Source organism: Lissotriton helveticus, chromosome 4_1 (assembly GCF_964261635.1).
Source record: "Lissotriton helveticus chromosome 4_1, aLisHel1.1, whole genome shotgun sequence".
NCBI classification, from domain to species: Eukaryota; Metazoa; Chordata; class Amphibia; order Caudata; family Salamandridae; genus Lissotriton; species Lissotriton helveticus.
In genome coordinates, this window is record NC_136063.1 from 139,623,685 (window position 1) to 139,650,926 (window position 27,242).

Sequence of the window (27,242 nt, forward strand, 5' to 3'; positions counted from 1 at the left end):
GGCCATGATTGTGGCTGAAACAAGTCTTTTAAGGACATTTAGACCTTAGCTTGAGTTTGTGCTGGCTCCTGTATGACCTGAGTGAACTGACCCTGTTGCCTGTAGCTGACCTTGTTAAACCAGTTCCTGCCCTTTAGCTGATCAAGATTGAGGATCAAAGCACAGGACATTGTAGAGTTTGGTATGCACACACACACCCCTTATCTGTTTTCTGTTCCTTCTTTTATGGTCTGTTTATGATATGGGTTGTGGTCCTTTTATTATGGATTTGTCCGGCTTGTGTAAGAAGGAATGTTAGGTATTTTGCATGCTTGCAAAAGCTAGGACTGCCCCTTATTTGTATGCTGAAGTTTGTAACCCTGAGAGCATATAAAAGGCCTCTGTTCTCTGTATTCCTCAGACTACCTCATTCAGTTGCTACGGCTTCTGTGTGACGTGGCCTCACTTATTACATTTAATAAAGATGTTTTTCATATTTTCAGCTTCTGTGCCAAGTTCTTTTTATTAGTAAGTATTCCCTGAGAATGAAGATTTCAGTTCTTCACTGGTGTGATACAGGGATGTGTGATGTCAGCGTTGCTCTTCAACCTAGTCATGGGTAGGCGATGTGATGCATAACAGAAGACCAAGCCAGACGCATCATAAGGACCTTATTCTCCACACTGGAGGACCTGGACTGTGCAGGTGACATAGCCTTGCTCTCTCACTCACCAGCATAAGCAGAAAAAGATGTCTCATTTCAACATTTATGCAGAGCATATGCACCTGAGGATCAACACAACGAATCAGAAGCCATGCGAAGCAACATGCCAAACCCTTCACCAGTCAGGGTGGATGGAGAGGACCAAGTCATGACTGAAGAGTTCTCCTACCCAAGAAAGGCTATCAGACATGATGGAGGGGCAGGCAGTGACACCAAGAGCGGACTGAACAAGGCCTTCTGGATGCTGACCAAAGTGTGGAGGTTACCTCAGTACAGCACAGACACCAAGCTGAGGCTTTACCAGAGCTGCATGCTGAGGAGTGCCCTCACCGTTGCTCTTTCTTTGATTGGCTTTACCAGAGCTGCCTTCTGTTCACACTCTTGTATGGATCAAACAACTGGTGGATGGATGAAGAAGAGCGACATCCCCAGACTGTCAGCCTTTCACACCAGCAACCTGAGAAGAATCCTGTGCATTAGTCTGGCTGTGAACAATCCCCAACCAGGAACAGCTCAACAGATGCAAGCAAGAGAGCATGAGCACCATCATTATAAGAAAAAATGCAGATGGACAGGGCACAGCATCAGAAGAGATCAAGACTCCATCACAAGAACAACTCTCCACTGGACTCCAGGAGGCAAACAGAAGAGAGGCGGCCCGAAGAACACCTTTGGCGACCTGTGGAAACGGAAATAATGACCCTGAACCACAGCTGCGGTACTGTACCGAAAAATGCACAAGACAGACAGAAGTGGAGGTCCTTCGTTGCTGCCCTACATGCCTGTCGGCATAACAGGCAGTAAGCAAGTACCAGAACAGACCTGAACTATACTGTCCACGTGCTGTCCTAAGGCTCAGACAAGAGATAGACCAGGGACAGACAGTGCGGCCTAAAGATATGAATCCATGCAGAAATTAATGCTACGAGACTCTTTTGACAACAACAGGCAACAGACAGGCATCTCTAAGTGCAACAGGTGCATCAGACTTCAAGAGCACAATCACCGAAGCACGCACTTGGTAGACAGCCATCCAGAGAGCTGCCAGCAGGATGTAGCTCTGGTGATGCCATCTCTCCCCTGCAGGCTAACGCCTCAGCAGAAGAGCCGGTAATGAGCTTCCGGAAGGGGACAAGACACTGATCACAAGAGGGGTGTAGTGCAGGCAACATTGGCATGCTACAAGCACATCCTGTTTCTACAGTCACTGCCTTCCATACTGTTGTGCCGCCCACATAAATGAAGCGTTGTCGCCAAATTGTGTTGTGTTGCCCATATAAACAAAGTGACACTGGTTTAAAACAAAAGATGATTTATTTGTTGTGATAGAAACTGAGGTTCCGTGAATTCTGAACCTGTTTCATAAAGGTCATGGTTTCGTTATGAATTAGATTTTAGCGAACCGTAACTAGTTAGCGCGGCAAGTATGAGTGTTTTCGTCATGTTAGACTGATGGATTCACTACGTATTTAGGGATTTCGTTCTGAACCCTTGGGTTCCATTTTGTGTATGGCAGCCATTTTGTGGTTGCCCTCACATAGGCCGATGACTGTGGCTGAACTAGTCTTTTTAAGTACATGTTCACCTAAGTTCCAGTTTGTGCTGACTCCTGTTTGACCTGAGTGAACTGACCCTGTTGCCTGACGCTGACCTTGTTAAACCAGTTCCTGCCCTTTAGCTGATCAAGATTGAGGATCAAAGCACAGGACATTGTAGAGTTTGGTATGCACACACACACCCCTTATCTATTTTCTGTTCCTTCTTTTATGGTCTGTTTATGATATGGGTTGTGGTCCTTTTATTATGGGTTTGTCCGGCTTGTGTAAGAAGGAATGTTAGGTATTTTGCATGCTTGCAAAAGCTAGGACTGCCCCTTACTTGTATGCTGAAGTTTGTAACCCTGAGAGCATATAAAAGGCCTCTGTTCTCTGTATTCCTCAGACTACCTCATTCAGTTGCTACGGCTTCTGTGTGACGTGGCCTCACTTATTAAATTTAATAAAGATGTCTTTTCATATTTTCAGCTTCTGTGCCAAGTTCTATTTATTAGTAAGTATTCCCTGAGAATGAAGATTTCAGTTCTTCACTGGTGTGATACAGGGATGTGTGATGTCTGCGTTACTCTTCAACCTAGTCATGGGTAGGCGATGTGATGCATAACAGAAGACCAAGCCAGACGCATCATAAGGACCTTATTCTCCACACTGGAGGACCTGGACTGTGCAGGTGACATAGCCTTGCTCTCTCACTCACCAGCATAAGCAGAAAAAGATGTCTCATTTCAACATTTATGCAGAGCATATGCACCTGAGGATCAACACAACGAATCAGAAGCCATGCGAAGCAACATGCCAAACCCTTCACCAGTCAGGGTGGATGGAGAGGACCAAGTCATGACTGAAGAGTTCTCCTACCTAAGAAAGGCTATCAGACATGATGGAGGGGCAGGCAGTGACACCAAGAGCGGACTGAACAAGGCCTTCTGGATGCTGACCAAAGTGTGGAGGTCACCTCAGTACAGCACAGACACCAAGCTGAGGCTTTACCAGAGCTGCATGCTGAGGAGTGCCCTCACCGTTGCTCTTTCTTTGATTGACTTTACCAGAGCTGCCTTCTGTTCACACTCTTGTATGGATCAGACAACTGGTGGATGGATGAAGAAGAGCGACATCCCCAGACTGTCAGCCTTTCACACCAGCAACCTGAGAAGAATCCTGTGCATTAGTCTGGCTGTGAACAATCCCCAACCAGGAACAGCTCAACAGATGCAAGCAAGAGAGCATGAGCACCATCATTATAAGAAAAAATGCAGATGGACAGGGCACAGCATCAGAAGAGATCAAGACTCCATCACAAGAACAACTCTCCACTGGACTCCAGGAGGCAAACAGAAGAGAGGCGGCCCGAAGAACACCTTTGGCGACCTGTGGAAACGGAAATAATGACCCTGAACCACAGCTGCGGTACTGTACCGAAAAATGCACAAGACAGACAGAAGTGGAGGTCCTTCGTTGCTGCCCTACATGCCTGTCGGCATAACAGGCAGTAAGCAAGTACCAGAACAGACCTGAACTATACTGTCCACGTGCTGTCCTAAGGCTCAGACAAGAGATAGACCAGGGACAGACAGTGCGGCCTAAAGATATGAATCCATGCAGAAATCAATGCTACGAGACTCTTTTCACAACAACAGGCAACAGACAGGCATCTCTAAGTGCAACAGGTGCATCAGACTTCAAGAGCACAATCACCGAAGCACGCATTTGGTAGACAGCCAACCAGAGAGCTGCCAGCAGGATGTAGCTCTGGTGATGCCATCTCTCCCCTGCAGGCTAACGCCTCAGCAGAAGAGCCGGTAATGAGCTTCCGGAAGGGGACAAGACACTGATCACAAGAGGGGTGTAGTGCAGGCAACATTGGCATGCTACAAGCACATCCTGTTTCTACAGTCACTGCCTTCCATACTGTTGTGCCGCCCACATAAATGAAGCGTTGTCGCCAAATTGTGTTGTGTTGCCCATATAAACAAAGTGACACTGGTTTAAAACAAAAGATGATTTATTTGTTGTGATAGAAACTGAGGTTCCGTGAATTCTGAACCTGTTTCATAAAGGTCATGGTTTCGTTATGAATTAGATTTTAGCGAACCGTAACTAGTTAGCGCGGCAAGTATGAGTGTTTTCGTCATGTTAGACTGATGGATTCACTACGTATTTAGGGATTTCGTTCTGAACCCTTGGGTTCCATTTTGTGTATGGCAGCCATTTTGTGGTTGCCCTCACATAGGCCGATGACTGTGGCTGAACTAGTCTTTTTAAGTACATGTTCACCTAAGTTCCAGTTTGTGCTGACTCCTGTTTGACCTGAGTGAACTGACCCTGTTGCCTGACGCTGACCTTGTTAAACCAGTTCCTGCCCTTTAGCTGATCAAGATTGAGGATCAAAGCACAGGACATTGTAGAGTTTGGTATGCACACACACACCCCTTATCTATTTTCTGTTCCTTCTTTTATGGTCTGTTTATGATATGGGTTGTGGTCCTTTTATTATGGGTTTGTCCGGCTTGTGTAAGAAGGAATGTTAGGTATTTTGCATGCTTGCAAAAGCTAGGACTGCCCCTTACTTGTATGCTGAAGTTTGTAACCCTGAGAGCATATAAAAGGCCTCTGTTCTCTGTATTCCTCAGACTACCTCATTCAGTTGCTACGGCTTCTGTGTGACGTGGCCTCACTTATTACATTTAATAAAGATGTCTTTTCATATTTTCAGCTTCTGTGCCAAGTTCTTTTTATTAGTAAGTATTCCCTGACAATGAAGATTTCAGTTCTTCACTGGTGTGATACAGGGATGTGTGATGTCTGCGTTACTCTTCAACCTAGTCATGGGTAGGCGATGTGATGCATAACAGAAGACCAAGCCAGACGCATCATAAGGACCTTATTCTCCACACTGGAGGACCTGGACTGTGAGGGTGACATAGCCTTGCTCTCTCACTCACCAGCATAAGCAGAAAAAGATGTCTCATTTCAACATTTATGCAGAGCATATGCACCTGAGGATCAACACAACGAATCAGAAGCCATGCGAAGCAACATGCCAAACCCTTCACCAGTCAGGGTGGATGGAGAGGACCAAGTCATGACTGAAGAGTTCTCCTACCTAAGAAAGGCTATCAGACATGATGGAGGGGCAGGCAGTGACACCAAGAGCGGACTGAACAAGGCCTTCTGGATGCTGACCAAAGTGTGGAGGTCACCTCAGTACAGCACAGACACCAAGCTGAGGCTTTACCAGAGCTGCATGCTGAGGAGTGCCCTCACTGTTGCTCTTTCTTTGATTGGCTTTACCAGAGCTGCCTTCTGTTCACACTCTTGTATGGATCAGACAACTGGTGGATGGATGAAGAAGAGCGACATCCCCAGACTGTCAGCCTTTCACACCAGCAACCTGAGAAGAATCCTGTGCATTAGTCTGGCTGTGAACAATCCCCAACCAGGAACAGCTCAACAGATGCAAGCAAGAGAGCATGAGCACCATCATTATAAGAAAAAATGCAGATGGACAGGGCACAGCATCAGAAGAGATCAAGACTCCATCACAAGAACAACTCTCCACTGGACTCCAGGAGGCAAACAGAAGAGAGGCGGCCCAAAGAACACCTTTAGGCGACCTGTGGAAACAGAAATAATGACCCTGAACCACAGCTGCGGTACTGTACCGAAAAATGCACAAGACAGACAGAAGTGGACGTCCTTCGTTGCTGCCCTACATGCCTGTCGGCATAACAGGCAGTAAGCAAGTACCAGAACAGACCTGAACTATACTGTCCGTGTGCTGTCCTAAGGCTCAGACGAGAGATAGACCATGGACGACCTGTGCGGCCTAAAGATATGAATCCATGCAGAAATTAATGCTACCAGACTCTTTTGACAATAACAGGCAACAGACAGGCATCTCTAAGTGCAACAGGTGCATCAGACTTCAAGAGCACAATCACCGAAGCACACACTTGGTAGACAGCCAACCAGAGAGCTGCCAGCAGGATGTAGCTCTGGTGATGCCATCTCTCCCCTGCAGGCTAACGCCTCAGCAGAGGAGCCGGTAATGAGCTTCCGGAAGGGGACAAGACACTGATCACAAGAGGGGTGTAGTGCAGGCAACATTGGCATGCTACAAGCACATCCTGTTTCTACAGTCACTGCCTTCCATACTGTTGTGCCGCCCACATAAATGAAGCGTTGTCGCCAAATTGTGTTGTGTTGCCCATATAAACAAAGTGACACTGGTTTAAAACAAAAGATGATTTATTTGTTGTGATAGAAACGGAGGTTCCGTGAATTCTGAACCTGTTCCATAAAGGTCATGGTTTTGTTATGAATTAGATATTAGCAAACCGTAACTAGTTAGTGCGGCAAGTATGAGTGCTTTCGTCATGTTAGACTAATGGATTCACTACGTATTTAGGGATTTCGTTCTGAACCCTGGGGTTCCATTTTGTGTATGGCAGCCATTTTGTGGTTGCCCTCACATAGGCCGATAACTGTGGCTGAACTAGTCTTTTTAAGTACATGTTCACCTTAGTTCCAGTTCGTGCTGACTCCTGTTTGACCTGAGTGAACTGACCCTGTTGCCTGAAGCTGACCTTGTTAAACCAGTTCCTGCCCTTTAGCTGATCAAGATTAAGGATCAGAGCACAGGACATCGTAAAACTTTATTGCACACAATTATGCCTTATCCTACTCTCACCTGTTTCTGCTCCTTTCTTTACGGTCTATTTACGATGGGGATGTGCCCTTTTTTATTATGGGTTCGTTCGATCTGTCTGAAGAAGAATGTTGGGTTTGACCGATGATTAATCATGGGCTGGGCAACTGAAAAGTGGGTTTTACCGTCATGCGATACCTCTGGTGTGGATACATGTGATTGGACAGTTTGTAAATGTAAGGTATTTGTCTGGAATGTGATTTTTGGCATAACAAGGGATGACTTGCTTTGTAAAATTGAGCAGTCTCCTGAGAACTCATACCGTGATGATTTCTAGGACTTCTGTTACTGGCTGCAGCCAATAAATTTGATCTTTGACGCCACCAAGAAGAGTCCCGTGTCTCTGTATTCTAAGACAGGTGGAACCCGAAGACTTTGGGCGTGCCCCTGGCACCACTGGGTCTTAAAACCCGGTTCTTCAGTTGGCGCTTCCAACGTGGGGCGATGTCAGCGGTACCGGTCCAAGCCTGAAGATCGTGAGGAGCTTCATGAGGAAATTCTGGAGGACGGCCACCACTTCATCGACCCCGGCATGTCGAATGTGGACTGAAGGTCTTTTCTGCGAGGCTTACCGCTTACCTGACGGCTACAAAGGGCTGCTGCCCTGACTGTCGCCCTGTCTTGGACCCATTTGTGATGCTTTGTACGGCGAGACGATAGACGGGTCTTCTGGTGGCGTGACTGATACCTCAGTTAAGTATAAGTGGGTCGCTCCCAGTCCTTAGTTTTTGGTTCTTTGTTTCTTAGTTTGTTTGGTCCTTAGTTTTGATTTGAAAATTGCAATTTCCAACGCCGAGGGTCTTGTATATTTACGAGTGTATCGGTAGAGATAATCCCTTGAAGTTTGAAGCTCGATTAGTGAGTGAAGATGCCTAATCGTAGCAAATTTGGTACTTGGTTTGGTTGTGGTTGCAACAGGGATTCCCGATTGGAGGATTCATGTCCGATGCCTCCAGTTGAAACTCCGACTTATGAGCTCTACTCTAAACACGGCGTGGGCCCCATTACGTTCAATGAAGTATGGGTCCGATACACTAGGAAAGACGGTGTTTTAAAATGGCCACATCATGGTAGCTATGACACAGAGATTCTAGATAATTTGGAAGTTAAATTATTTAGGAAGAAAGCCCGGCCGGCAATGTTTGACTCCTTTCGCCTTTGGCGTAAAGAAGCCAGACAATGAGAAATTAAACAAGCTAAAAGAGATAAAAGAGAAAAGGATGTATCAATAATGCAAGCTGCTAGGCAGTTTAAAGAAAATGAAGTAGGTAAAGCAATTGAGGTGTCAGATAGGCAACATAATATGGCTATTGATAAATGTTATCCAGCTTTGCCATCTCTTCTTGAGAATGCAACGAAGGACCCTGAGAAGGATCCTTTGATGTCACATTTGTTAAGATTACCACCCCCTTATGCACAGAGTGCTACGGCACCTCCGCAACCTCCAGTTGCACAACCTCCTGTTGCTGTTCCGCCACCGGCTCCTCCTCAGCTGGTTCTTCCTCCTTCGGCGCAGCCTCCTCTGGAGCCGCCGACTTTGCTATAGGTTTTGTCTGGAACTACTTTGCCTTATTCTCCTGTACCTTCAACTTCTCTTGCTACTAACCCTACGCTTCTATCACCTCAAAATACTTTGTCTCCTGTCCTTATGACAGCTTCTCCTTCTGCTCGACAACGAATGACTGATACTGTTACTGGTCTTTTGACTCCTTTCTTTGGGTCATTGAGTATGACCCCTGTTTCTGCATGTAAACAAATTCGTAGTCAGCTACCTGGTCCCGAAGAACGGGCAGTGTTAGATCTCTTGGCTCGCAGATGGGTTTCGAATGTTTCGAGGTATAACTTAGAGTCAGTTATGGATGTTTTCCTGCAGTGGGAAGCACACAAGCAAAGATATGTGTTTGATGTAATGTGTACTTTCCTCTGTGAGGAATGGGCAGATAATGATTTAGGTTCAGTCCCTGTAGAGTTGCTAAATGTCCAGTCTGACTTTGCGAAAGGGACGATAGTGGGTCCCAGAATTGAGGAAGCAGTTGTGATGGTACTTGTGTTTAGGAGCGATTTCCCTTCTCAGCGACTGTTTGAGCATGATTCCTCTGTTAGAAGAAAAGCGAGACAGTATCCTATGAGAGAAGTTCCTCCTGTATGGAAGGAAGCAGTTCAGGCTAATATTAATCAGGGTATTGTTGCCGCACCGGCTCATTTTCAGCGAGTATGGGTACATGTGCCATGGAAGAGAGCAGAGGTCTTGGCTCTTAAGCAGACCTTACCTGATCCTCGTAAGAATCCTGCTGGCTATTACATAGAATTGTCCCAGACAGTTGACGCATGCATCATGAATTTGGCAGACATAGATATGCTGTTGGGTAATGTAGTACCTCAACCTCTATGGGCAAAGATTCGTCATGAGAATCATGCGGTAGAATTAGGAGATACTTGGGCAAATATTATTGCTGCGGATGGTAGACAACAGGGAGGTGCTAAACCTGAACCTTTGGTTATGGAATTGCCAGGTAGAATTATTAATTTAATGAAAACAATGATGCCAGCGTTACGAGTAAATTGGGACAAGTTAGCAGCATGTAAGCAGAAGAAGGACGAAAGTGTATCTGATTTCTTCACTAGATTTGAAGAAACATTTATAGATCATAGTGGTCAGGATATGAGTACGGAAGGTGGGCAAAGATTGTTCGTAGATAAGTTTGTCTTTAACTTACTTCCTGAACTGTCTAATAAGTTGAAAGATTCTGAAAGTTCTTGGGCTGTTTCAACATCGGCCCAGATATTGGCGACTGCAAGGTACTATGAGAATAGGAATAAGGACGAAAAAGAAAAAGCAGAGAAAAAGACAAAAGACTTAAAGACAAAGGTTCTTTTACAGCAGGCGTATCTGCCTCGCTCGAATCAGCAAGAGTCACAGCAACGCCCACAGTTTCAGCAACCTCCACAGTTTCAGAGACCGCAACAGAACCCTGGGTATTTTCCTCCCAGACCACCCTTGGGTTTAAATCAGTGTGCGTATTGTAGGGAGGACGGTCATTATAAAAATGAGTGCCCTGTGTTGCGACAGCCTGCGAGGGGTATGACGGCCCTGAGAGGCCGTGGTGGTTTTCAGCAAGTGTCTAGGGGCAGAGGACGTGGTGCGTTTCCTCAGAACGAACGTTCCTTTCCCCCACAAAATTCTATGAATTGCTTTGATCAACAGAAAATTGCAACTGGTCAGTCGACTCAGTACTATGCTGATGACTATTATGTTGAGAGTGAGAATGCTGACTATAATGATTGCTAGGACAGCCATGGACAAAGAGAGGGAGTAGTGTCGGTTCCAGTAGATCAGAGTGGGCCTTATGTTGCAGTAGCCACATCGGGTGTGGTAGAGCCTTTTCTTTTGGATACTGGTGCAGCAAAGATTTCGATCATGCACTCTAAACTCCCTGGAGCACCTTTGTCTGGCTTAATTAATGTTTCAGTAGGATTCTCTGGCGCCCCAGTTCGTAACCCAGTTTCTAGTCCCTTGTCTCTTTCTATAGGGCCTTGTGAATTGGAAGCACCTCTCATTTTAACGACAGGTTGTGGTGAGAATTTGTTGGGTTTGGATTTGTTGAAAAGGTTGCATGCAACATTACGTTGTTCTCCTTCTGGAGTACAGCTTACATTGGGTAAGAGAGTGATCTCTCCGATGTATTTGTCTAAAGATCGGCTTCCACCGGAATTGCGTTCTCTCCCTGATACTCTTTGGGCTACTGGTCCTAATGATGTGGGTCTTTTGGAGATTCCACCTTATGTTGTAACGCTTAAAGCGAATGTTAAAATGCCGCGTATTCCCCCATATCGGATTTCTAGCGATGGTGAAAGAGCGCTTTTAGCGATCATCTATGATTTGATTGAGAAAGATGTGTTTGAAGAAACGAGAGGTAATGTGTGTAACAGTCCTGTTTTGCCTGTCCTGAAACGCACTGACTCTTCTCAGCCACCTGTTTATAGGTTTGTGATCGATCTTAGAGAGGTCAACAAGATTGTCGTGCCACAGTTTCCAGTTGTCCCGGATATTACTGCTTTCCTGACTTTGATTCCTGCTTCAGCTGCCTGGTTTTCAGTCATAGACTTGAAAAATGCTTTCTTCAGCATTCCAATTGCTGAGGAGAGTAGAGATATTTTTGGCTTCTCTTTAGGAGGCCGAAGCTTCCGGTTTAATAGAGCTACCCAAGTCTATTGCGAAAGTCCTTCTATTTATAGCCAGGCTTTGAAGACTCAGCTTGATACTCTTGTGTTGCCTGCTGGTGCTGCTCTTATTCAGTATGTGGATGATCTGTTAGTGGCCGCTGATGATGAGAAAACTTGTAAAGAAGCTACTCTTTCTTTGTTGCGACATTTGTCGGACTTGCATCATAAAGTGTCATCTTCTAAGTTGCAGTATTGTTGCCAAGAAGTGACCTACTTAGGTCATCTCTTGTCAAAGGAGGGAAGAAGGTTGACCCCAGAACGAATTCAAGCGATTGCGCAAATGATTGTACCAAGCACACAGAGAGAAGTGCGTGCTTTCTTGGGTATCACGTCGTATTGTAGACAGTGGATTCCAAATTTCTCTCTATTAGCGAAACCTCTGTTGGCTTTGACTTGTAAAGATACACCGAATCCTCTTCCGTGGTCTGACGATTGTCAGAAAAGTTTTTCTGAGTTGCGTGATGCATTGTGTTCTGCTCCTGTGTTGGGTACTCCAGACTATGACAAGCCTTTCACGTTGTATGTGCACGAGAGAGAGGGATGTGCGTTGTCAGTGTTGACACAATCTTTTGGGGACAAGCAGCGTCCATGCGCGTATTTTTCATCAACGTTAGATCCGGTAGCTAGAGCGTTGCCGAGTTGCTTGAGAGCTACAGCGGTAGCGGCTGTTTCTATCCGACAGTCTGCTGGACTGGTGATGGATAATACGTTGATTGTGATGGTTCCGCATGCAGTGGATACCTTATTAAACAGGACTAAGACACAGCACCTTACTAGTGCACGTCTTTCAGGCTACGAGTTGACACTGTTGGCTAGCCACGTCCACATCAGAAGATGTAATGTGTTGAATCCAGCTACGTTATTGCCGATCTCTACAGAGACGGATGCTCAAGAACAGCATGATTGTTTACTTCGTACAGAGGAAGAAACAAAAGCTAGAGTGGATCTAAAAGACACTCCTTTTGAGAATGTGGATGGTACGCTGTGGGTTGATGGTTCGTGTTTTAAGTTTCCGAATGGTGAGACGACTGCAGCGTATGCTATCACAACTTTAAATACAGTTGTTGAGACAGCACGTATACCACAGAATTCTGCGCAAGCAGCAGAGTTGATTGCACTGACTAGAGCGTGTGTTTTGTCTGAAGGAAAGAGAGTGAATGTGTATACAGATAGTCAGTATGCGTTTGGTGTTGCCCATAGTTTCGGACGTTTGTGGAAAGAAAGGGGATTCCTCACATCCCATGGGACTAAGATTCAGCATGGACAGTTGGTGAATGAACTTCTCGAGTCACTTACTTTGCCGAAGCAAGTTGCGATTGTGAAGTGTAGTGCTCATCGGAAGGTTACGGATGATGTTGGCCGTGGTAATGCGTTTGCGGATGAAGTTGCGAAAGACACAGCAAGAAATCTGATGAGTCGAATGTATGTGGCAGGCCCTGCGAGATGGATTGGTGATGTCGGAATGTGCGAAGATACGATTGAGAGTGTGAAATCGATACAGGCTGAAGCTACTGAAAGTGAGAAGAATGTTTGGAGAGAAACTACGGGTATATTGGATTCGACTGGTTGTTGGGTTGAATTGTCAGAACACCAAAGATGGATGTTGCCAGATGCGTACGTGCTTGCAGTGGTTACTATGGCACATGGTTTGTCTCACATCAGTGTGAAAGGGATTTGTAAGTTGTTGGCTCCAGTATGGCAGAATGCTGGAATTCCCAAGTGTGCGGAGAATGTGGTCAAGAATTGCATGGTGTGTTTAATGTATAATCCTGGCAAGGGAACCCCAACTCCAGCTGGTCACTTTGCTCCTCCGACGTATCCGTTCGAGGTTTTTCAATTGGATTTCATCCACATGGAAAGGTGCAATAATTTAAAGTATGTCCTTGTAGTTGTTTGCGCCTTTTCTAGATGGGTAGAAGCATACCCCCTAAAAGATAATACTGCCTCGTCCACTGCTAAAGTCCTGGTCAAAGAATATTTCCCTAGGTTTGGGTTGCCAAGATGGTATGGAGTGATAACTGAAGTGAATTTGTGGGGAAGGTGATGAAGAGAGTGTGTGAAGGGTTGGGAATTCACCAGAAATTCCACGCTGCGAATCATCCCCAATCAGCTGGTTTAGTTGAGTGCTATATTGGCACGTTAAAGTTAAAGCTGGCTAAGATTCAAGCGAGCACTGGTCTTCAATGGCCTGATGCTTTACCGTTGGCACTTTTGTCGACTAGAACTACAGTACATGCCCAGATTGGCCTTAGTCCCTATGAGATAGTTTTTGGCCGTCCGGCAAATGTGTGGGGAGTGCCGAGGCCAACGAAGTTCAGTGACATCGATTACCCTATTCTAGTGGACTACTTGTATGACTTGACGACTAAATTGCGTGTCTTACATCAACAGGTTCATGATAAATTGCCGCCAGCTTCTGCGGACCCAGGTCACATCCTCAATCCCGATGACTGGGTCCTGGTGAAAAATTTTCAGCGGACTAAGAATGATCAGCCCCGCTGGAATGGACCGTACCAAGTCCTGCTATCTACGAGGACTTCAGTAAAGGTTTTCGGGAAGAAAAACTGGATTCACGGCGTACATTGTAAGAGGGCACCGTTGCCTCTGCCGTACGACCAGTGGGTCCGTGAAGGTATTGCAGATTCAGAGACTGAAAGGGTGCTGAAGTTTGCACCGTTTAGCGACGCTGAGTTGGTGTGGAGAGGCTCCGAGAAAGAAGTTGGTGATGTCCTTCATGAAGCTGTGCCTTTGTCTCTAAGATTGGACACTACTGAACCTGAACTATTATTCCAAAGTCATACGAAGCCTGGAAAAGACCGTTATAATCTACGACCTAGGGACAATGAACTAATAAAATAAATGAATTCCTTTTTTTTATTTTTGGAACTGAACTCTCTCAGGAATTGAACTTTCTCAGCCAAGAAACTTTTTTGGTATATTTTTGTGAACCACCATCCGGGTTCAGCTGTAGGGTCACGGTGCAAAGACTAGAGAGTGCAAGCCGAAGACGCAAGGTCAACGGTTCTGGTTGGTCTAAGGGAGTTCCCTGGGCTGACAGAAGCATTCTTTAGCAGAAGAAACCAACCGCCGTGAACGGCATCGGTTAGAGGATGGAGTTTTTTGAGATTGAGAGAGCCGTTGAGAAAATTAATGTTAAGAAGAAACTGTGTAAAATTATGCATAGCAAATGTTTTCTGATCACATGTCTTTTGATGTTTTTTAGCATGACGTTAGCTTTGGTGGGTTGGTTTGTATTTTCTTCTCAACTGATTTCTGCACCCATTTTCCAACCTATGACTTTACCTGCTACTACTTCTTTGCATTCTTTTCATACTTTACCTGAACACGAACAGATTAGAAGGTCGGAATTTGTGAACAATTTCTTTGTGCAACTTCTCCATCAACACCAGTTAGTAGTAAACACCACTAATTGTTGGGTGTGTGGTCTTATGCCACATACTATGGATAGAGGTATTCCTTATCTGGTTCTGCCATTCAGTTACAATGGGTCCGTATGGGCATATCAGACGATGTTTATTTATGCCATCGAAATCTATCCCCTGCATTCCATGAGAGATAACTCAAGTAATAAAGCCTTGGTGAAGGGAATTACAGATATAAGTAGAGATATCGAAACGTATGAGACTATTCCCAAGGATGAGTTACTAGCATATGTTGGTTGGAATGCAACCGGATATAGTATTAGTCTGGGTGAGAAGCAGAGGCGAAAAAGGTCACCTCCGATTTGGATTGTACCCCATCGTGGTCATTTTTGTCTGCAAGGGAAAGGCAAGAATCCGAGAGCTCAGCTAGGGAAGAGTGTTTGTACTCAGACGTATGTCTTTGCGTCCCAAACTTCCCCACCGTTTTTAGCAGCTAAGGGCACATATTTTGTCTGCTATGATAGAGCATATACATGGTTGCCCCCTGATTTTTCGGGAACATGTTATGTTGCATATTTGTTGCCTCCTACGTACACTGCTGCCGTAGATTACCACAGAACGAGAGTCCTAAGGGGTGTCTTCAGTAAGGAAGATACCACTGGACAAGAAGTGGGAGACTTTTTCAAGGGTTTCCTACCGTTTTGGGGACCTATGGCAAACAGTAGAAACTTACGGCAATTAACGAGAGTGGTTGAATCCACCATAAATGAAACTGCTGGTGCCCTTAGTAATCTGACCGCTGAGCTTCAAGCGGATCGCCTTATGACGTTACAGAATCGAATGGTTTTAGACGTCATACTTGCAGATCGAGGTGGGGTATGTAAAGTGATCCAATCGAATTGCTGCGTTTTCCTACCAGACAATGCTTCTACAGTATACCAGGCCATTTCTAAGTTACATAAGATCTCTGAGTCTATAAATGTGGATAAAGGAGATTGGTCGTTGATTGGATGGTTTTGGGAACTGTTATCGACCTGGGGATGGAAGATTCTGATGATCATTGGGATGGCTTTAGCTATTCTTTTCCTGTTCTGTCTTTGTGTGCAGTGCGCTCCTGCTATATGTGGCCTCTATGCTACTATGTGTGCAAGGAGACCTGTCCCAAGAGAGGTACTAAGTAATAGGATTATGCTCCAGCAACATCTTGATGATCTGATGAATATAGACCTGGACTCAGATTGAAGTGAGTATAGGTTATTGCCTATGTAAGGGCAAAAGGAGGGGCTGAGGTTCCGTGAATTCTGAACCCGTTCCATGAAGGTCATGGTTTCGTTATGAATTAGATATTAGAGAACCGTAACTAGTTAGTGCGGCAAGTATGAGTGTTTTCGTCATGTTAGACTGATGGATTCACTACATATTTAGGGATTTCGTTCTGAACCCTTGGGTTCTATTTTGTGTATGGCAGCCATTTTGTGGTTGCCCTCACATAGGCCCATGACTGTGGCTGAACTAGGCTTTTTAAGTACATGTTCACCTTAGTTCCAGTTCGTGATGACTCCTGTTGTTGAGTGAACTGACCCTGTTGCCTAAAGCTGACCTTGTTAAACCAGTTCCTGCCCTTTAGCTGATCAAGATTAAGGATCAGAGCACAGGACATCATAAAACTTTATTGCACACAAATATGCCTCATCCTACTCTCACCTGTTTCTGCTCCTTTCTTTATGGTCTATTTACGATGGGGATGTGCCCTTTTTTATTATGGGTTCGTTCGATCTGTCTGAAGAAGAATGTTGGGTTTGACCGATGATTGATCATGGGCTGGGCAACTGAAAAGTGGGTTTTACCGTCATGCGATACCTCTGGTGTGGATACATGTGATTGGACAGTTTGTAAATGTAAGGTATTTGTCTGGAATGTGATTTTTGGCATAAAAAAGGATGACTTTCTTTGTAAAATTGAGCAGTCTCCTGAGAACTCATACCGTGATGATTTCTAGGACTTCTGTTACTGGCTGCAGCCAATAAATTTGATCGTTGACGCCACCAAGAAGAGTCCCGTGTCTCTGTATTCTAAGACAGGTGGAACCCGAAGACTTTGGGCGTGCCCCTGGCGCTGCTGGGTCTTAAAACCCGGTTCTTCAAAACCAGCAGTCTGTGTTTCTGTCTGCTCGTCCGAGAGCAGCAGTGAAACTCGCAAGTCTTGAAATCACAGCGACGCGGAACCATGGAAAGGATACATTGGATACTTCATGCATACAAGAAATAAACAAAAGGCAACCAGCCCATAACACATATGCATCTAGAGCAGGGGTCTCAAAACTATTCTGCAGCAAGAGCTACTAATGTGCAATACAAATTATTTAGAGCTAATAAAATTATTAGTGTTGAAATAGTGACAACATCAAACAAGTTTATGTTAGTGGCCTTCCTATGCAGGATTACCAGATGTGATCACCTAAGTGTGTCAGGAAGTGTTACTAGCAGCAATGTAAAAGATGTGCTGTTAATTTGGAATTACTTTACATAGGTAACACTTAACATCCATAGTTGCAATGCTTGTGGACCAAGTTAATATCACAAATAAATCTACGCAACACCACATGATTTATCACTCAAATATCAGCTTAAAAATATTTTGAAAATTCAACAATTGTTTTCAGTCACAGTGCTTTAAATGGGCTGGTACTGTCTAGTACTGAGTACCAGCAAGTTTTTATTTTGAGAGGGAGAGTGCCTGCGCTTCTTAAGAGAGACGTAATACTCTTAATTGTAGAGTACCTGCACTTCTCAGAAACAAACAGGTACTCTGGTACAGAGTCCCTGCACTTTTATTTTTCCATTTCGAGCACTTTCAGATATCATCTTATGCGTTCTGAAAATAAACACATTTTCATCTTGAATACATATTTTTTTAATGTTGGTATAATTATATTAATTCTGTCAAGCAAAACCCTTCTAATTTAGTAGTCTGTGTTGCACACAGAACTACTCAAAGACAGCTGGAGAGCTACCACCAGCTCACGAGCTACTCGTTGGAGCAGACTGGTCTAGAGGCATGAGGGACACCCACCGATTGCATCGGTGACACATCTTGTGCTGTGTGTTGTAGCTGTTTGACACACTGTTGTATCGTTGAGACATAAGAAAAGTGCGTCGGCCCAAAGGAGCTCTGCACCAGGCATCACTGACTCTGAGCTAACCACCTTCCCACGCTAGTGCACCGGTACTCCCTCCACTTGACGCCAGGTGTCAGTGTTGTACTCCGGAAGATGAAAGGGAAACAGCAGTGCCAAAGTTTGGTTAGTTCACCTCGCTGAATTAACCAATTAGGGAATGTGTTTGAAATGCCAAGCCGCTTGGAGTATGCGGCAACACAGGGTACATTATGAGGCACAGTCAATTTACAGCTCAAAAGATGGGAAACATATATATAGAGAGTCAAAGCAAAATACATGGCAGATTACGTCATTGAAGAAAAACTATGTGACATTAACTAGCTGTGCTGCACACATTTTAACTCTTATCTGCAAAAGGCATCCCAATAGAAAGTACAGTTTTGCTAAGAAATGAAACTAAACACATTCATCGTATTCTCTTCGAATTGTCACTCACCAACAGTTGATCTTTTTATCTGGGATGGAAGCCCAGAGACACCAGTGCATCGAAGATAGCAGTGTTTCTTTCGTTTCTCACTTCTGCAGCCATTTTGATGTGGCTCAAAATTAAGCCTATTCAGAAACCTAGTAAGTTAGGCCTATTGGGTTTTCCAATGCTTGTTTAGTCTGGAAACCTTGGCCATCTTCTCTTTAGTTTCAGACTGACCATGTAGTCACACTATAGCGCCTCTGAAAGCACCTCTTTCCATAAGAACAGCGCTACTAGGCAGTATTATCATTATAAATCACATATACATTGTCTCCGTGCCTCGCTTAAATGCATTGTAAGGCGTCCGTCCTTCACCTGCACACAGATTAGGAATCTTGCAAGGGTGGGTGTGATCCTGAGGGCAGTGCTGGGAGCGCAGAGATGCGTCTGACACAACAGTGAAACGAAACATCTTCATGTCGGTGGCTCTCTGCAACCACTTTACATGACATTTAATTATGCACGTTTTCTGTTTGCGGCTGCAGGCAGAAGCTTTCCCCCAGTCCTTAAATTGCAGTTTATGCAGCAGGTGGGGGATTATGTAACAAGTGTGGCAACTTCACATTTGTGTCGGTTGGAAAAAGAGTTGACATTGATATTTTCAGCGGCCTTGGTAAGAGATTAACTAGTCATATGGCATAGCGTTAAAGGTAGTGACGTAGACGCTGTGACTCCCCTGGGGGTTGCAGTCTAAAGACTGTGCTCATAAAACGAGGACAGCCTTTGTTGGGCTCGTTTATTGGTTAAATGGACCATTTGCAGTGAGCAATGTGGAGGTCGGGCTGACTCGGCCTTTCATCCTTCTGTGACCAAACAAGCACCGTTGATGTTGAGTAACAATGACACTCGCCATCAGTTCCACGAGACACTTCCATTTGTAGTGTTTGCTACAGGTACATGTTCATTTATACAGGCATGCACAAAACACTTCTGACAGCACTAGAAATCACGAGGCGCTATATAAATATAACTGATCTTTCTGATTACACGCTATCAGTATCACCACCCACCCTGTGATCCCAGATGATAGCTCCTTTCACGGTGGGTGTGCGGCGGGGGCAATCTGAGCCTGTCACGCGACAGGGGCATGACTCTGGGGTGTGGCGAGAAGCCCCGCTGCTGGGCAGGAGTGCGGGCTAGAGTTACTCTCTGGGGGCAGTATTCCAGCCGGACAGACGAGCCGCCTGAGAAAGGTCAGGCATCCTCCAGGCATCGCAAGGAGAGACGGCACTCGCAGCCGGCCCCGCCCGCCTCCGTGGGGCTGACTTTATCAGCGGAGGGAGGTGCCACACGGCAGGCTGGCACCGGAGAGAGAGAGCGGTGCCACGTCCTGGCACCAGAGGAGCCGGGCTGACGGTGGCAGTGACCCGCAGGGCAGCTCAGGCGGACGCAGACCTAGCAGGGAGCCAGGAGCCACCCTCCAGGGTTAAGGTCAGTGCCCCTTTTCACAGTATGCGTGATCTTGAGCGTAGAGAGCAGGGCTCGGGTTCACGAAGTTCATGGCCACTGGGAAGAGAGCGCGGCAGCTGTCACTTGAAGCCTGAGGGGGCCAGCGCCTCTTACTCAAGGAGGTATGTTTCTGGGTTGATGGTACTAATTTGTATCACTCAGTGGTGATTAAAGGCTGCTTGTAAATCACTCCGGCGCTGTTCCTTGCTCATCCGTAGATCGCCACAGCGCATGCATAAACACACTGAGCTATCTATATACCTGTTGAAACGAACCAGGCAGCAGCCTGGAAGCACCGGGTCTTTGCAACATACTTTCTCTTCCAGGAGAACTTTATCAACAATCATATGCGCTGAATAGTCCCGAACCAGGATTACAGTAAGCAATGCATCCTTCTTTTACACTAGTGAACTCACAGTCCTTCTTTGCACTTTTGGAATGTATCCCAGGTATTTACTCGGGCACTTTGCTCTTTGCGAATGTACATTAGCTCTGGGATGCATGGACGCACGGCACTTATTTGCACTTCGTGAATATACTTCAGTTCCAGGCTCGGTAGAAGCCCTGCGCTATTTTGCACTTTGTGAATTTACCACCGAGTCGGGCTCCGCCTCCATAGATTCACAGCACTCCTTTTCACTTCATGTCTTTGCCCCAGTTCTTCACTCGTGAACTCAGCGCTTCTCTGCCCTTCGTGAATTCGCCCGAGTTCTGCACAGCCGCGTCACAGCGCTTGTTTGCATTTCATTGATTTACTCCACTCCTGCACTCCATCAATTCAATCCCAGCAGTTGTACCCCCACCTGTGTGGTCATCAGCGTGTTTACCGGTCAGGAGGTCAGTGAGTGATGAACGCTGTGCCGTACACAGACATGCAACGTAAGACAGAGCGCCCCTCCGTCGCTCGAAGCGCTTAGGAACGCTGTATTCGGAGCACTTTAAGAGTGCCAGTACTGTGCGTGCCCATGCGATGCACAGTGTGTTTTCGGCGTCAGAATGTACACAAAGGAGCGGTGCGCGTGCCCGCCTAGTAATCCGCTCCGGTATTTTAAAAAGGAAGACAAACAAACTCGTGTGATCTGATGAACAGATGTTGAACTTGGGAGGACCCGGACATATAATGTTTGTTTTGAGCGAACAAGCAATGTGCACTTAAACGTTTCCAGTCTCTGCGGAGGGTTTTAACAGCAGTTTCACCCCCTAAATAAGCACTATCTCTAGCGAGCAGGGAAAGGGCAATTAACAACCGTTAATACCCAGCAGCATCGGGGCACTGAGGCCTCTCCGGTCTCTTGCAGGTAGGCAGACAGAGTGTCTGTCTCTATCAGCGCCCTGTCTGGCTTCAGACTCGCGGTGCAAACACCCTGCTGCCGAGGGCTGCGTGCAGCGTGAACCGGCCCTTCATCTTTATGAGGTCGATGACGCGGTTGTCACAGTTACGCCTATTAGCAGTGCCTCGGAGAGTTCTCGAGACAGAACCTAAAATCGGTGCAATATTGGGAGGGGAGACAGTAGGTTTAATTATTGTACAACACAGGGCCGGAAAAAATCCGGGGGTGGGTTGAGGGATTTATTTTCGAGGGGTCACCTCAACGTGATGAGGGTGGAAGGGACCAGACCTGATTTCTGATTCTGACTTAACACGTGGCCCCTTCAAGCCAGTGCACTGGGCCATTAGCCTGCGCCCGGAATCATATTCCATCGGAGACTTGCGCTGTGCACGTGAGAGGGAAAGGGTCAATGAAAGAAAATTGACATCGAAAAAGACACTATCAACAACCCTTTAATCAGAAATCCAGTGTGGGCGCCCAGGGCAGGTGGTTAATGTACCCTGGCATCCTGGGCGCTCTGGCTGGCACTGGGGTGGTCAGTGGTTACTGGTGCAAGCAAGGGACGCGAATCCCTTTGGCTGCAAGTGGGGAAGTAAAACACAGCAACCATCAGGGATCAATGGGCCCTCGGGGTCTGGGCCCCGGTGCCACTGCACCTGCTGTACCGATGGTTGCTACTCCCAGGGCTTTAAGTAGGATGAAAAACCTGGGGGGGGGGGTCTCTCAAAGGGGCGTGACCAATGTAACTAAGGGCGTGGCTTAAAATGCGTTAGCTAAACATCTGTGCTTATCATAGTGTGCCGCAGGGCACAAGTCTTAAAAAAAGAAGTGGGGGGACGCTGTCACCGGAAGTGATGTCACGACAGGAAGTGATGTCACAAAAGGTGACTTGCACCATCGGGCTCATTGCCTCCCCTCGCTCACCCGTTAGATGTGATTGAAGCGAAGCCAGCGCGTGAGCAGCGTGCTGTGAGCTCCGATCTCATCCCAGAGAGGGCAAAGAGTGAAGTCCAGCTGTTTGGCAGGGGGGACAGCGTTCACCCGGTAAAATAAGTGTGGGGAGGCCGTCCACCCGCGTGGTACCCCGACTCGAGCCCTGGTGTGCTGCCCGACTTGTATTTTGCTGTTTTTGTCATTGCATCCAGATATATGATACAAGTAACATCACACCTACAACAAGTCAGGACTATTGGCTTTAGTCAATGGTTGTTAGTTGCATAGGATAAATAAGCAGCAACTATGGCTTGTATATAATATTGAAAAAGCTTCCACTGGAAGCCCTGCTGACAGGCGCGGTGCGTCCATTGGGGCGTAGGGGCGAAGCCCCACTAAGCCCCATGGACCCACCACGTCGTCACTAGAAGCCAAACACAATTATTTTAAAAAATCGCGCTATCTGCCGGCCGGGAAACCGGGAGACACCCGACCTTCCCGGAGTGCGCAAAGGGGGGGGGGGGAGGGGGGGAGGATCGGGCTGCTGCAGCTGCGCAAGTGTATTTTTGGGCACACACATGCCCGCGCATGCGCAGATCGTTTTCTTGTGAATTCCCCCTTAGAGAGAGGACCAGGGGGCGGGCCGCAGCCCCCGGGGTTACACAGGGCGACTGGGCGAGGAGTCATGGTGCCCCCCCAGCCAATCCTGGCGCAGGATTGGCTGGTCACTACATAGCCCGGTTACATAACCCCTGACCGATAGCACGGCCGACTTTGGTGCTGGGAAACCAGGTTCGAGCCTCTTATCGAACCATAAAAATGTATACATGACTTACTTTGGTGTTAAATAAATAGATATTTTAAAAAACAAATAAAAATGATGTTCCGACTAAGGTGTGAAATTGGTGTCGAATAAATACATGTTTTTAAAAACAATTAATATTAATCATGTATCATTGGTGCTGGAGTACAAGGTTCGAGACTGGTATTAAACACTGACAAGCTGTGTGCAAGTTATATGGTCATAAAAATACATGAATGATGGATGCAGGATGGGTGGATGCATGAATGGATGCAGGATTAATGATGGGTGGATGAATGGATGGGTGGATGCATGAATGAATGATGGATGCAGGATGGATGCAGGATGGGTGGATGGGTAGATGAATCAATGATGGATGCAGGGTGGATGGATGGGTGCATGAATGAATGATGGATGCAGGATGGGTGGATGGATGGATGATGGATGAATGATGGGTGGATGAATGGATGGGTGGATGCATGAATGAATGATGGATGCAGGATGGATGCAGGATGGGTGGATGAATGAATGATGGATGCAGGATGGATGGGTGGATGGATGGATGGGTGCATGAATGAATGATGGATGCAGGATGGATGGGTGGATGGATGAATGAATGATGGATGCAGGATGGGTGGATGAATGAATGATGGATGCAGGATGGGTGGGTGGATGGGTGGACACATGAATGGATGCAGGATGAATGATGGGTGGATGAATGGATGGGTGGATGCATGAATGAATGATGGATGCAGGATGGGTGCAGGGTGGATGGATGGGTGCATGAATGAATGATGGATGCAGGATGGATGGATGGATGGGTGGATGCAGGAATGGATGCAGGAATGGATGATGGATGGGTGGATGGGTGGATGCATGAATGGATGCAGGAATGGATGCAGGAATGGATGATGGATGGATGGGTGGGTGGATGCATGAATGAATGATGGATGCAGGATGGGTGCAGGGTGGATGGATGGGTGCATGAATGAATGATGGATGCAGGATGGGTGGATGGATGGGTGGACACATGAATGGATGCAGGAATGGATGCAGGATGGATGATGGATGGGTGGATGGGTGGGTGGGTGGATGGATGGATGCATGAATGAATGATGGATGGATGCTGGATGGGTGGATGGGTGGATGGATGGATGGGTGGATGAATGGATGGGTGGATGAATGAATGATGGATGCAGGATGGATGGATGGATGGATGGGTGCATGAATGAATGATGGATGCAGGATGGATGGATGGGTGGATGGATGGGTGGACACATGAATGGATGCAGGAATGGATGCAGGATGGATGATGGATGGATGGATGGGTGGATGGATGGATGCATGAATGAATGATGGATGGATGCTGGATGGGTGGATGGATGGGTGGATGAATGAATGATGGATGCAGGATGGATGGATGGGTGGATGGATGGGTGGACACATGAATGGATGCAGGATGGATGATGGATGGGTGGATGGGTGGGTGGATGGGTGGATGGATGGGTGGATGGATGGATGCATGAATGAATGATGGATGGATGGGTGGATGGATGGGTGGATGGATGGGTGGATGCATGAATGAATGATGGATGCAGGATGGATGGATGGGTGGATAGATGGATGGGTGGATGCATGAATGAATGATGGATGCAGGATGGATGGGTGAATGCATGAATGAATGATGGATGCTGGATGGATGGGTGGATGCATGAATGAATGATGGATGCAGGATGGATGCAGAATTGGTGGATGGATGGGTGGGTGGGTGGATGGATGGATGGGTGGATGCATGAATGATGTATGGATGGATGCAAGGTGGTTCGGGCTCGCTCGCTGCGGTGCAATATGCAAATTAGTTTACGCCTCACCACTTTCAAATGTCACCAGCCGCCCCTGCCTGCTGACAATGTTGCTGCTCCTGAGAATCAAAAAGAGAAGGGAAATCCAGAGAGAAAATGACTCTCTTTAAAGGATTTCCCTTCCCCTACAACACTCACCTGTCATGACATCATGCTGCAACCTCTCTACAAGTGAGAAGTGAGCAGTGTGAGCACGCGCACATCGATGTGCCTGCTGTCACTGCAGTACAGGAAAAAACAGACCTCTGGTGCCAGGGCACAAACAAGAGCCCGATAGAGAACCGTTTCAAGGCCCCCCTTAAAAAACTGCTGGTGCTCGGCACCAGTGAGACCCGGCCCACCTAAAGGCCTGGCTACTTCCCTGTTAAGAGGCCGAGCAATCAAGACTTAATGCCACAGATGGTAGCAGGCATGCCGGACTGGGAACCACAACCTGCCCTGGAAAAAGTGCTCGGCCCCCCCAACCCCCCCCCCCCCCCCCCCTCCCCACTCGGGGGTGTTGGCGGTGCCGCCGAGCTCTTTGCCAGGGTCGTTTTTTGGCCGATTTTGGTATAGGGCCGATTTTGCAGCTATGCTGCAAAAACGGCCCTGTAAAAAAAACAGCCCCTAGTGGCCCAAAACCGGCCCCCAACCGTGCGGCGCACCGGGGGATTGCCCGGTGCCCGCTTTGGCCAGTCCGGCCCTGGTAGCAGGGTTGGGACTGGGACAATGCGTCACACAGTAATCTCACCCTATACCCCGATGGGAACTATGGTTTCTGATACGAACACGCCAGAGGCTCATGTCGACACTGTCGCTGACCCAATTCAGGAAGGATCTCAAGACCTGGCTCTTCGACTGAACCCCACCGCCGAGAACGATCAGTAGCCCCCCGCGCCTTGAGACCCTCACGGGTGAGTAGTCACGCCATACAAACATTGATTGATTGATTAAGGGTAGTTTCAATGGCGATCAATCAGGGGCGCAGCGATCAATGTCAAAGCAGATGCTCCAGCGACTTTAGGGACCCACGGCACCCCAAATACAAAAGTATTTTAGTACCGAAACAGCAAACGAGTGGAATAAGGGGTGGGGACACATGTTCCTGCCTTGCACCAGGACCCTGGTACCCTTACTACACCACTGTGAAAAAAAAATTCTGCTTGTGAGGTAGGGAGCTACAGTTTATATACAATTTATTAAACCTCAACATTCTCCCAAGAGTGAAAGTTTGTAAGTTTTCTTGCGATCTATTTTTTTTATTCAGCTTTATTTACACACCCCATGGCACGAACGGTGACCTAGATTTTACCAGTATCAGGGAGCTATAAATAATGCATGTTTTATTAACAGTTTTTCAGGGTAAACATCCTTCACAACGCGGTCAAAACACAGCGGTGCCATTACGATGCATCTTTTACAACGCAAGTCGTTACCACGACTTGCGCTGGAGGGCGCTCTAGACTACGGAATAGTAGATTTACTATTCCAACACCTTCCCTACTGTACGTAGGCTGGAGTTGGAATAGTAAATCTTACTATTCCTAAGTCCAGCACCCTACAGCGCAAGTCGTAGTAACGACTTGCGTTGTAAAAGATGCGTTGTGATGTACCGTAATCATTTTGATCGCGTTGTAACATCATACATCCGTTTTTCAGTGGCCCTGATTTCAAAGGGGCAACTACCACCATGTTTTGACCCCTTTGCAGATTTAGGGGTGGTGTCTTTCTCAGGTTGGGAGGTACAAGGTAAATTGATGTATTGAGTGAGTACTCGTGGGACTGTTAATAAAGGGGGTGCGTCTATTAGAAGGGTGGTGGTACTCTTGTCATGGAGTGGAAACAGATTCAAGAACATCTGATATCACATTGAAACCTCCAATAAGTCTTGCAAGATTAAACAGCAACAAACCAACGTAACTGGGGGCCTTATTTATGAGCCCTTAACACCGTCATTGCGTCACTTTTTGTGGCGCGAGGGCGTAAAATATGTGACACACTGCGCCATATATACAAAGTGAAGCATCTAGGCAGATGCGTCACTTCGTAAAACCCAGAGCTACATTATACCTGCGTCAGGTATAATGTATGCAGGTTGGGCGTTCCTCCACAAGAGGAGTGTCACAGTGAAATCTATGAAAGTTCACTGCCACATTTCTAGGACGCTACTGCATCAAATCCTTATGACTGCCCCACAGCAGGTGTAAGACTGACACAGGCCCATTCACATGGGGCTTGCCCCATGTGAAAGGACACATTGCTGGAGCTGTGTCTGTTTTCAGACACACCCCAGCAATGCGTCATAACTTTGCCAACAGATGCGTCAGGAATACTGACATATCTGTATATCCTTGCGACATGGAGTGCCCTACAGTAAATACGGCGCATCCATGGTGTCACATGGGGGGCTCACTGAAAAGTACTGCATTTCTGTTTTCACACAGCAATGCAACACTTTTCATAAATGAGGCCTTGTGTATTTTTTATAACTCAGCAATGGATAGTGATTTAAACATGAAACTTAAAAACTAAATATTTCTTACGCATTTTTGTTCTTGAGTGCACACTTTTCACTCCAATATGCCAGTGTGACAGTTTTGGGTGATTTTAATGTCCATTCTGATGACCCTACTTCCACTTCAAAACACACAAGTTGATGGACGGA

General features: G+C 46.6%; 1 protein-coding gene across 4 annotated transcripts in view; it reads left to right on the top strand.

Moving 5' to 3' along the window:
* LOC144828423 (alanine aminotransferase 2) overlaps window positions 1–27,242 on the top strand; it is a 690,396-nt gene that overhangs the window by 224,080 nt on the left and 439,074 nt on the right. Inside the window, exon 1 of one of the 4 annotated variants that reach the window (XM_078686555.1) lies at window positions 19,499–19,652. The exons of 2 other annotated variants lie outside the window; for them this stretch is intronic. Coding sequence is in view for 1 of the 2 variants with exons in the window: in XM_078686553.1 (XP_078542679.1) it covers window positions 19,674–19,792 (119 nt within the window). In the remaining variant the exon portion in view is untranslated. Of the gene's footprint in view, window positions 1–19,498; window positions 19,653–19,673; window positions 19,793–27,242 lie in introns of those variants that run through there. One more of the 4 variants, XM_078686553.1, reaches the window with a different exon arrangement.